The following is a 12,207-nucleotide window of genomic DNA, read 5'->3' on the forward strand; positions in this document are numbered from 1 at the left end:
CGAACCGTGAGATCATAACCTGAGCCGAAGTTGGACACTTTAACCGACTGAGCCACCAAGGCGCCCCTACTTTTAAAATAAATAAAAAATTTTAAATAAAAAAACATGCTTTAAAAAATTTTTTCTTTAAGTAGGCTGTACACCTAACAGGAGGCTTGAACTCATGACCCCGAGGACAAGTTACATGCTCTTCTAGGCCAGCCAGCCACCCCATAAAAACATGCTTTTTAAAAACCATGCTCAGGTCAGTTTAGTTTCCTCAGCTAGAAAATGAGTACAGTAGTTGCCCTGCCTTCCTTACTGGACATTGAGGTCAAGTAAAATGATGCAAAGGAGACTTATTTTCATACAAGAAAACCTACCTCCTCCTACACACACACACACACACCTACGCACACACCTACACACACACGTTCCAGCAGCCGGACTTGGGCCACACACACACACACACACACACACACACACACACACACACCTTCCAGCAACCAGACTTGGGACACACACACACACACCTTCCAGCAACCAGACTTGGGCCGCTGCAAAGGGCACCAAACCAGCCTTGAATCTAAATTTGAACACAAAATACTTAAGTTCGACAAAAGCTGAGGGATTACAGCTGGGCCAGCCCCTCTCCCCAGGGCTCTCCTTCCTCCCTGCTGAGCTCACCAGACGTGGTGGCTGGCCCTTAGCACACACAGGAACAGAGTAAGATGTGAGAGGCAAATGGATGGAGAGGAAAGTTCAGTTTTGCAGTTTTCCTGGTAACTCCAGGCCCGCAACAGAAAATCTCTCCCCCTCACCCTCCCTGCTTAGGACATCTCCTCCTGTGGCGTACACTCAACTGTGCGCAAGACGGTGAGGGGATGGCGTCTGGCCTTGGATTAACTGAGCTGCTGTTGTACGCACCGCTGGTAATGGATCATTAAAAAAGCCGGGAGTCAGAAAAATCGCATCCATGTCTTTGAATGGCTCCTGCTGTCCCAGCAGCCCACCCTGCTGGCGGAACTAGCTGCTGAGCACCAACTCCGGGAAGAAAAGGAGCAAACAGAAGAAGGCCAACCCAGCTTGCTGTTTTTTGGCTGAGTAGGGAATTGACACAGACCACCTCCGGCTCCTGTCTGGAAGTTTCGAGATCAGAGAGCTTCAGGCACAGCTGGGTTCACAGCTGCACCATTTGGAGCATTGGACTCATTAATATTCATGAGTCATCCCCACCAATCGGCAGAGCGGATGCCATTAGCTTAGCATCTGTCGGGTTTTTGTGAGGGTTGTGTATGGAGTTTTTTTCCCCTTTTAAATGAACTTCTTTTGACATTTTGGATTTGCCTCTGTAGGTTTTCTATCCTCGCCTTGCTCTGCTGCATCATATAAAGGAGAGGCCCAGGGGAGGCGGGCAGCAAAGAGGGATGGGTCCCAGCCAGGGCCCTGCATCTGCCTGTTGACAAACTTTATTTCTCTTTCAGCACCTGGCACGTCAGACAGGCTGCGAGGATGGAAGCGGCAGCAGGTAAATTATACCTAACGAGGCTCATGCCCACAGTGCGAGGAGAGCGGGACCCCGGCCTCCAGAAGACGGCCCTTCCTCCAGCGGTGGCCTGGAGCCGCACACACGGTGCCGGGGAGCTGCGGCCCCCGGCTCTGAGCCGTTATTTCCACGCTGATAAATTCATGATTTATGAAAGTAACTACCGCCAGCCCTCACTCCCTCCTCCTCGGCTACAGCTTGTTAGACACAAATGGCAACAACAGTCTTAAATACTTGGAATTTTATTTCAGGCCAAAGCCCCTCAACTCTGAACTAAATGCCTTGACAGTCCCACAGCCCAGGCTGGTAGTAAAGGAGCCCGCAGACAGGGGTGGGGCGGCCGGAGGAGGAAGGGGTGGGTGAGAGGAGAGCCGCACACCCACACCTAAGCGCCGAGCAACGCACACTGCCAGCGGCTCTCATCTCCTGCCCTACCCGCGCTGGCTCTCTGCGGAGAGGAATTATGGCAGCAGGAGGGCTGAATGCCTCATTGTCTGAAGGCGAGTCGTTCCTCATCTCCCTCCCCAGAGCCCTCTCTCCAGGCACAAACAAAGCCCTTGCGCCCCATTGGACTGAACAGACGGCCTCCCTGCCACACAGGGAGGGGCTCTGTGGAAGCTGAAGCCCCAGGGGCAGGGGGCTGTTACTAAGGGAGAAGAGAAGGATTCAAAAAAGCAAGGAGCCAGCGCCAACCCTGCAGGAAAGATAGTCACAGCTCTGCTTTATAACCAGAGGGGACAGCGACAGCTCAGGACCCAGGACAGCCTTTTCTAAAACAAAACCCCCCAAGCCGCTGCCCTTCTGCTGCCCTTCCTCCTCCGGCTGTGCCTGACCACTTCTCTTCGGCGGCGGATGGCCGTGAGCTATTTCACGAGTGAGCTATTTCACGAGTGTCGGGTCCCACACGGGGAGACTGAGGCCTCGGGGTATGCGGGAACCCCCGGCGACAGGAGTCACAGCACCGCTCCGTTCCGTGGTATTAGGAAGGCAGGCGAGCAAGGGGAAGGTGGGAGGATCGACGTTCGCCACCCGGTCCCCGGAGAGGAGGCAGGCAAGAGGCCAGCCTCCCAGAAACAGTGCTCCGAAGGGCCGCCGCAAAATCACAGCCCCTGGGAATACAACTACGCAAGCATTTCTGTTGGGTCAGTGTTCAATAGGACAGCTTAACATCTGCCACTTGCAGGTCCCCAAAACCAGTCACCTGAGGCAATGCTCCTGGGCCCATTCACAAACATCTAAAGAAACTCAGCTCCCAGGGGAGTAAATATATGCCGTGTGTCTCCGGCAGAAGCAAACACCCGCCGGCCTTCCTGACAGCTGTGCGGTGCTTACTCCCGTGGTGGAAGCTCGAGGAGCTGCTGCGACCCACCTCTGTGCAACCAACCTGAGCAGAGGCAACCGTAAGACACTGAGTGGCCCAATGGCCCCACACCTACCCTGTGCCCGATCCCAGCCCGGCCAGTCCCCCTGCAGCCTTGGAGCAGAACCCAGAACTCAGGCCAGAGCTCATTTTTCCAAAACCGTTTCTAACTGCCCAGGGTCCAAAGGCACAGCACGGTCCCCCGCCACAGCCCTCCTCACTGGCTGAGAAGCAGACGTTCCCTCTTCGGGTCTTGTAAAATCACAGCATGATGGCGAGGGGGAGGGCGGCAGAGGGGGGCTTTCCAAGGAAGGAGCTTCAGAGTCAACAACGGGAGCCCACACCTCAAAATGGTCCTTTTCTTCCCTGGGAGGTGGTGAGGGAGGGCTCCTCCTGCCCGATCTTGGAAGAAAGCAGCAACTGGGAAAGAATGGGAAGGGAGAAAGGAGGGCATGAACAGAGAAGCACAAATCAATGGATAAGCACAAGTGAACAAAGGGTGGGACAGCCATACAAATGGAATATTATTTGGCCATAAAAAGGAATTAAGCACTGCACTCCCCTAAATACGGATGCACCTTGAAAAAACAGAGTTTAGGGGTGCCGGGGTGGCTCAGCCAGTTGAGCATCCAACTTCAGCTCAGGTCATGATCTCATGGTTTATGAGTTCAAGCCCCAAGTCGGGCTCTGTGCTGACAGCTCGGAGCCTGAAGCCTGCTTCGGATTCTGTGTCTCCCCCTCTCTCTGCCCCTCCCATGATCATGCTCGGCCTCTCTCTGTCTCTCAATGATAAATAAATGTTAAAAAAAAAAATTTTTTTTAATGCAAAGAAAACGCAGAGTCGAAGTGGCCAGGCACAAAAGACCACGCATCAGATGACTCCACTTGTGTGAGATGTTCAGAATAGATGCAGATCCACAGATGCAGAAAGTAGACTGGTAGCCATCAGGGGTTAGGAGATGGGGAAATGGGGAGTCACTGCTAATGGGTACAAGGTTTCTTTGGGGATGATAAACACTAGGGTTCTAAAACGGACTATGGTGACTGATGGTTGCACAACTTTGTAAACAAATTAAAAACTACCGAATCGTGACATTAAAAGGTTGAATTTTAAAATATGTAAATTGTATTTCAAAAAAGTTGTTACTTTTTTTATAAGATTTTATTTTTAAGTAATCTCTACACCCAACGTGGGGCTCGATCTCATAACCCCAAGATCAAGAGTCACACGCTCCACCGACTGAGCCAGCTGGGTGCCCCAAAATTGTTACTTTCACAGGGTGGGAAGGGGGCACCTGGGTGACTCAGCCAGTTGAGTGTCTAAATTCAGCTCAGGTTATGATCTCGCGGTTTGGGAGTTCAAGCCCCACATTGGGCTTGCTGCTGTCAGCTCAGGGCCCGCTTCGGGTCCTCTGTTCCCTCCCCCCCCGCCCCTCCTCTGTTCATGCTCTGTCTCAAAAATAAAATAAACATTTAAAAATTAATTAATTAATTACATAAAATGTCAGGGAGAGAAATAAAGAGAATAAGAATGTCTTCTCTTCTTTTCCCCAAGTTTCAATAGGACAGCCTGCTACCCAGGGACGAGTCAGCCCAGAAGTTCAGACTCTGGCCCATGAGACGAAGAGAACCACGCACTAGGGGAACAAGGCCTCTTCTGAAAGGCTACCAACGCTGTGACAGTACTCTCTCTATCAAATGGACACCTCACTGGCCCAGGCTAAAGAAGTCCTAGGCCTTGGTGCCTCTGAAATGAGAGCTCCAGTTACCTCTTCGGCTGGTCTCCTTTAGCCAGGTGAGAAGAACCCCGCCTCTCCTCCTGGACCCAGCCACAGTTTGACATAGCGTAGTGAAGAATGGCGTCAGAAACGGTCATGGGGCTTCGGCCCTGGACACAGGCTTCGATCTCAGGCACCGAGAGCTGGCTTTGCAGGAAGAGGTGTAGCTGGCTGTCCGACAGGAGAACCACGCTCTGCAGGACCCTGGGGAAAACACGGGACGTACAACACAGCGTCACCCCAAGCAGCTGCTCTCCCCAGCCCCATTTGTTGACGGGCTTCTGGGAGCACTGAAGGCATGGGGGCACGAGAAAGGCACCTACCACACACGTGCCTATCTGTTCAAAGGCAGCCCATGCTGCCTGGCACCCTCCCCCTCCCCGCCCGCACCTCAGGTGGCAGGTGCTAGCCCGCCACATGCACTCACTTTTCCAGGAAGTGCTGCAGACCTTGCCGGCGCTTCTCGATGAACTCATCTGAGCTGCCAAAGAAGGTTGACTTCCCAGGAAGTTCAGGTACAGGGCTGTGGGGCCACATAATGCAACACTCAAGGTAAGTGTAACATTAAAGACAGTCATTCCACCCCCTGCTCACGGAAACCCCCTAAAAAGAAGCACAAATCAATACAAATTGCTTTTATTTTTTATTTTTTTTTTAATTTCTAAGAGAGAGTGAGACGGCGTGAGCAGGGGAGGGTCAGAGAGAGAGGGAGACACAGACTCTGAAATAGGCTCCAGGCTCTGAGCTGGCAGTCAGCACAGAGCCCAACGCGGGGCTCGAACCCACGAACCGTGAGATCATGACCTAAGCAAAAGTCGGATGCTTAACCGACTAAGCCACCCAGGCGCCCCACAAATAGCTTTTAATAAGGTGGGGGGGAGGGCAAGGCTAATACTGACTGCAAGCCATCCATGTGTCAGGCACCATGCTAAATGTTTTACAAACTTTATTTCACTACTCCTCCCAAAATCCTCATGAAAAACTATTAATGTCCCCAGTTCAGTAGTAAGGAAAGAGAATCAGAGAAGTTATGTAAATTTCCCATAACTGTGTAAATATCACACAGTTAGTAACCAGCAGGGGTGGTATTTGCACCACATCTATGCCTTCAAAACTTCACTGCCGCTGTACTACATTGTTTATAAAACCCACTCCCACCATCAGCTGGTTTTTTTGTTCTGTTTTAAGTGTATTATGTATTTTAAGAGAGAGGCAGAGAGAGAGGGAGAGAGAGAATCCCAAGCAGACTCTGCACTGGAAGCACAGAGACCGACACAGGACTCGAACCCAAGAACCAAGCGATCATGACCTAAGCTGAAACCAAGAGCCAGACACTTAACCGACTGAGCCATCCAGGTGCCCCGTCAGCTCTTAGTTTAAAAAGGAAGAAATTTGGGGCACCTGGGTGGCTCAGTCAGTTAAGTGTCTAACTTCGGCTCAGGTTATGATCTCACAGTTCGTGAGCTCGAGGCACACAAAAGCCTGCTTCTTCAGATCCTTGTCCCTCTCTTTCTGCCCTTCCCCCGCTCATGCTGTCACTCTCTCTCAAAAATAAGAAATTTTTAAAAATGAATAAATAAATAAGAAGAAACTTGGACACACAGATGCAGGGCATGCTGAGTCCCTGCGTGTACATTAAGACTACCTCCTCCACTCCAAGCAGGTCACATGCTTAGAATTTTCTAAAGTAGTTGAGTTGTAGCAAGGCATCCACAAACTCTTTAAACCTCCCCAGCTTCTATTATGAACATATTTTTTTAAAAAAACAACAGGCCAGGGGCGCCTGGGTGGCTCAGTAGGGTAAGCATCTGACTTTGGCTCAGGCCATGATCTCACAGCTTGAGTTCGAGTTCCGCATCTGGCTCTGTGCTGACAGCTCAGAGCCTGGAGCCTTTTTCAGATTCTGTGTCTCCCTCTCTCTGCCCCTCCCCCCGCTCATGAGCACGCACGTGCTCTCTCTCAAAAACAGACATCAAAACAACAACAATAGGCCAGGCAAAGGGATGCAGGATCTGTCAGATGAAATCCCAACTGGCTCTGAGGACCTGACCCACGACAGCGGCTTCACCAGTCCCACATGTTAACTAACTGGCTAGAGCACCCACAGGCCACCTGTCCCCAGGGCACTCAGTGGCTACCCTGCAGTGAAATCACTGTTCTAAATCATCTCCAGTTTTAGGACTTCTTTGGGATCGCATAAGTGAGGAGTGAAGAATACTACTTTCCCTAAGGCTCTCAGTCTGTTGTGTCTCTAGGAAAATTTCTCTGCACAAAAAAGAAAAAAAGTATTAAGATTTTTACAGGTCAAGTGGACAGGAATACCACTGGTCACATTGAGTCCAGGTGCTAACAGGCTTCTGGTAACTAGTGATAGGCACATATAAAATGCTAGCAGTACATTTGTTTAGCCCTGGCTGAATATCCATAGAAAAAAATATATATATATTTTTGATAGTTTGTATGACTTTGTTAGGTCAAAATACTAGAAAATAAGAACTCTGTCTTTCTTTTTTCCACTGACTTGAAAACATAATTTAAGAACACGGTTCTCCATTTCCTAAGTGCCTGATATGTAGCCAAGTGTTTTTTTATTGTAAACTCTGGTTCTCGCATAAGCACCCATCTCAGAGCCAAGAAAGCAGCAGAAGCAGACTCACACTAAACCGGCATTTCTCTGTAGCTGCTTTCTCAGCCATACGAACTCACGGTAGCGGCGACGCACACAGGACGTCTTGGCAGTAAAGGCCTTGCTGTTGGTCTACAGGAAGAAGTACATGAAAAAGAAAAAAAAACAAAAAACAAGTAGAAAAAGACCAAGCGTACGTGAACTTCCCGTGGTCCCTCTCACGGAGGATCCAAGGCATCAGGCCACAGTCCTGATCAGGGGTTCCCAAAAGAGCGAGGCGCCACTAGGCAGCCCGAAAGCAACTCACGCAGATCTCAAGCTCATTCCCCTCCTCCCTCCTCTTCTTTTGTCTCCGGACTCTCAAAATCCCCACCAACAGGTTCTGCCTTAGCACGAGCCCTCAGCCCTGGAGAGCGCTGACCCCAGTGCAAAAGTCCGATGCACTTACATGGAGAAATATCTTATAATCCACATAAGAATTCCAGGAGCCCTCATTCTGCACGCGGGGGTCCTGAACACGCACGGTGATCACCTCCTGGAGGTAAGAAAGGCTCCTTCAGCTTCAGCTCGGCCACACCGTAAGGCAACTTTGACAACACAGGGGGCCAGATTTTTCCAGTCAGCACCACCTTTCATTCATTTATTCATTCAATCCAACAAGTATTTACTGACCACCCACTCTGTGTCGGAAGCTGCTCTAAGGCACTGGGGCCGAACGTGAACAAGAGACAAAAATTCTGGCCCGCGTGAATGTGACATCCAAGTACATTCCAGCGATTGGAAAAGGTCAAAATGGAGCCTCACTTCCCAGTATGGCTTTGCTCCGCAGTTCCTTCCACTGCCTTTATTTTGAGCTCATCTGAACCCCTGAGGTATTACTGCCAGCGGAATACCAGGGAGCAACGATTTGCCTCTTTTCCCAAATCCCATCAAACTTGGACCCACCTGTTTCCTGAAGACCACACGCTTACCTCCTGCTCCTGGTTTTCCAACATCCTACACCAAACGCCCATTGGAAGAAAACATCTGACGAGGGACAGAAGGCAGGGGAACAATCGTGGTTAGTATGCCCCTGCTCCTGTCACTCGACACCAAGGCAAAACCCTGAACATTCTTACTTACCCCTGGGAAAACCCCCAGGTAACTTTTTTGGTTCTAGTGTGAAACGTAAGAGGAAGCAAAAAAACTCCCCCACGTTAGCTCGGTGCCAAGCTGAAAACCCCGGATGATTTGACTCCCTTCTCAGACCACTGCCAGGACCCCTCGCTAGGCCACCTCTAGCCAAAGCATGGCTGGGTCTGTGCAGTGTTCACCCCCAGCAGCCAGAAACGGCAAGTTCAGCTGTAAAACCTCTGCTTGAGGACTGCAGGTGAAGGCAGTGTCTGGCGGGCACGCACAACACACCCCTGCAAGCGAGCCTAACACTGCCCCCTCCTGGCGGCTTAGCGACAACCACACCCCACAAACACCAAGGCTTTTCAAAGTCTCTCTTTGTCTTGCTGATCGTATGGTCACCCACCTGGGGGTAAATCATAGAGCTGGAGAGCTCCGGGCGCACCTGAGTGGGCTGCCCAGTTGCAACCTTCCTTTCTCTAATCTGTTCTCCAGAAGCCAAGCCAATGGTTCCAATCATTTCCTCTCTCGACACGCTCTCCGGTTGTACCTCTGCCCAAGCTGCACAGGTCGGCTGGGGATGCTTTCCGCTCCTTTGTAAAGATTCATTAAAGCCTGAGCCCCTGATTTCCCCCAATGTGGCAGTTTACGTGTGCAGCGACAGCGCCCACTCCGACAAGGGGACCATGAAGCCTACAGCACAGGGTTACTCAAGTCCAAAGGGGCCCATGATGTCACCTTCTGTTAAAATACAGCACTAATCTTGTTACTCCTAGAACCACTCCAACAGCATCCACCCTGGCTGCCGCCTCCACCCCCTTCTCCTCTCTTAAGAGCCGAACAATAAGGTTTAATTTCCCTTTCCAATTTACCTTGAAATGAAAACTGACTTCAGCCAATATGTACTGCCAACAAATGGTCCAGGCTGGCTCCTGGGAAAACAAGACTATCTCTAAGCCCCCCCTCTCCCACCCCCCATGCTCATTCACACACCCACTCACTTTTACAGTCCTGCAATTCATTTTAAACACATTCTCTTATTAGTTCTGCTTTACCATTAGAAGAGCATGTAATGAGTTTCCTTGTATTTTATGTTTTGCTAACACAAGGCTAACGTTTCAAGAGAAGGGGAACTCGTTTACGCCACAAAATGAGCAGCGCAAACAACTTTCCCCAGTTCTTTCCCGTATACCAGAAGATCTCTCCACACTAACCACTGCACACGGAGACAAAACTGCATGTGGTATATACATAACAGGACTGGGCGACCCTGTTGAGCAAACCAGAGTTTTGTGTGACTGTAACACCATCTTCGTATTCCTGCCGACAGCCTGATTTTCCATCTGATGCAGTCACCACCACAAAGGGGTCCTGGACTGGAAGGAAATTCCAATTCCATAACACCCAGGGTGTAACACCTCCAATATAAGCAGTCACATGCCTGTGGCCCAAAAGAACAGGCCGACTGGCCGTGAACAGGTAACCACCTCAGATTTTAAAAAAAAGAAAAGTAGGGGCGCCTGAGTGGCTTAGTCGGTTAAGCGTCCGACTTTCGCCTAGGTCATGATCTCGCAGTTCGTGGGTTCGAGCCCCGCGTCGGGCTCTGTGCTGACTTCCAGCTCAGAGCCTGGAGCCTGTTTCAGAGTCTGTGTCTCCCTCTCTCTCTGACCCTCCCCTGCTCACCCTCTCTCTCTCTCTCGCCTAGAAATAAATAAAAATATTAAAAAAAAAAAAAAGAAAGAAAAGTAAAATTTTCTCTTCTCCTTTCAGGCATTTGGCAGATTGCCAGCACAGAAGCCAAGGGGTCAGTAGTCTGAAGGGTCTTTTTCACAAAAGTAACGATGGGAAAGATGAGGACAAGGAACCTTAGTCATCCACACACTCCATGGGGCTCACGCCTCTCCTGGGACTTGAAAGGTTTGCCAAATCCAGGACCATAATTTAGTAATTGAATGGTCATCAGTCTGAGGCTCAAAAAGAGTTTGTAGAGGGCCCTGCACCACTTCCAAGTGCAAGTTCCTCCCCTTTCCTTGGGGGCTCAAACCACTTAGAAACAGCTATAAACTCGCTTATTAAAAAAAAAAAAAAAAAAACCTAGCGCCCCTAAGATGCTGTCTACTTAAATCTAAGTTTAAAGGGCACTAACAAAGTCTCAATTGTAACTTGCCCTTAAGACCACTAGACACTGGAACAAATACAAAAACCTGGACTCCAAACAATAATTTCTAGCAACTACTATTCTCCATCAGCTTCCTCCGCATAGATGCCACTCCTCACACGGAAATGCTCAGTTCTGCCTGTGAAGGGGAAGGAGGAAGTTCTTAATTTTGGCTCGCGATCTGGGAGATGGATCCAGGTCATATAAATAAGGGCAAGTCAGCGATCCTCTCAGCTCCCTTCGCATGGCACTCAGCACTAACTCCATTTCCTGGGTCCTTTTGGCCACATCCAAAGCTTCCTTTTCTTCCTCCATTTGTACCAGCATCAGTGTCTCTGGAAGAACCCAGTTGTTTGCTTTATACAAAGCAGATTCCTTGTAAAGCTTTCCAGTGGCCTCACAATTCAAGGCAGCAATTCAAGGCTTTCCCACCATTTTCACCCCCATTTAAACTACTTCAAAAAAGAGGTTAAAAACAAATGAGGTCCGAGGGACGCCTTAATCAGTAGGTTAAGCATCTGACTCGTGATTGCAGTTCAGGTCATGATCTCATGATCGCTGAGATCAAACCAGGCGTCTGGCTCTGCGCTGATCCCAAGACCCTGCTTAAGATTCTCTCTCTCTCTCTCTCAAAATAAGTGAGTAAACGTTTATTTTAAATCAGGTGATAAAAGTGTATTGAGCCACCAAGACTCCTATCCCTTCTTACTCAGTCTTGAGCCCGAGATTCGCAACCAAGCAGCTTCACTCCAGCCTTCTATTTGTGATCTGCCACTCCTTACACGTGGAAGGCAAATCACAACAGCGACCGCAATCTAGCAGGAACCGCCTCTATCCCCGCAAAATATGTCACTACTCCTACCCCTAGCCGTTTGGGTGAATGTCCCCAAACTTTTACTCTGACCACTCCCCCTCCATCCTTAACGAACTAGGAGCGAAAGGACCCCATGACCCTTCTTCTCCTTTGACTAGTAAGCTTGGGGAGTGGAAACGAAAGATGCTCTCTACTTGGAAAACAAATGAAAAAGCCGGGCTTCCTCCCTTGGATCTGGAGCAAGCCCCCGCCTTCAGCCCGGGACGTGAGACAGCCTCTTCCCTAAGAGGTCAAGCGAGAACCCCACCCCCAAGCGCCACTCTGGACGCTCCAGCCTCACCGGAGAGCAGCACTCTTTCCCCGCGACCCCGCCCACGACCCCTCACCTGAGAGCAGCACCCACTCCCCGCAGCGACACCGCCGACGCCGCACCATAGAGCCTGAGTCTCGGCTTTTCCTTCCGGGTGAGTGGCCGGCGCCCCGGTGCACGACGGGAGAAGGCTCCGGGCATGCCAATCCCGGGTGCCCAGGACGCCCCGCCCCTGCAGGCCCGAGCGCCCGCCGGAGATTCCCACGCGGGAGGCGGCGCGCTCGCCCCGGCCCGGCCCCGGCCCGAGTCCCGGTCCCCTGAGACTCCCTCGGNGTTGTCAGCCCCAGCCAATCAGCGGCCAGGGAGCCTCCTTCAGGGTCCGAAAGAGGGCCCCGGGACGTTGTCGGTCTTCGTTTCGGTCCGGCCGTGGGCCGTCTGCAGTGTGGGAGGGTCGGGGAAGAAAACGCCCACATTCCTGGAATGTCTCGAAGTCTCGAGAGTTTCCCCATTTGAGGCCGCTGGG

The 12,207-nt window shown here is 50.8% G+C and overlaps 1 protein-coding gene across 2 annotated transcripts; it reads right to left on the minus strand.

Annotated features, from left to right (window-relative positions):
- Positions 1 to 2,327: 2,327 nt before the first annotated feature.
- SNX11 (sorting nexin 11) lies at positions 2,328 to 11,966 on the minus strand. 2 transcript variants are annotated; one of them, XM_077776824.1, is made up of 8 exons: positions 11,761 to 11,966; positions 9,275 to 9,334; positions 8,261 to 8,315; positions 7,738 to 7,824; positions 7,321 to 7,421; positions 5,091 to 5,186; positions 4,655 to 4,867; positions 2,328 to 3,305 (listed from the first exon to the last, which is right to left on the minus strand). In XM_077776824.1, exons 1-8 carry the CDS (start codon positions 11,883 to 11,885, stop codon positions 3,032 to 3,034), a joined length of 1,011 nt encoding a protein of 336 aa, XP_077632950.1. In that variant the 5' UTR covers positions 11,886 to 11,966; the 3' UTR covers positions 2,328 to 3,031. The 2 variants fall into 2 exon arrangements, with proteins under 2 accessions (XP_077632950.1, XP_077632951.1); XM_077776825.1 differs by lacking the exon at positions 9,275 to 9,334 and having other exon boundaries at positions 11,761 to 11,965.
- Positions 11,967 to 12,207: the final 241 nt, after the last annotated feature.

This window comes from Crocuta crocuta, unplaced genomic scaffold (genome assembly GCF_008692635.1).
Source record: "Crocuta crocuta isolate KB4526 unplaced genomic scaffold, BGI_CrCroc_1.0 scaffold352, whole genome shotgun sequence".
Lineage (NCBI taxonomy): Eukaryota > Metazoa > Chordata > Mammalia > Carnivora > Hyaenidae > Crocuta > Crocuta crocuta.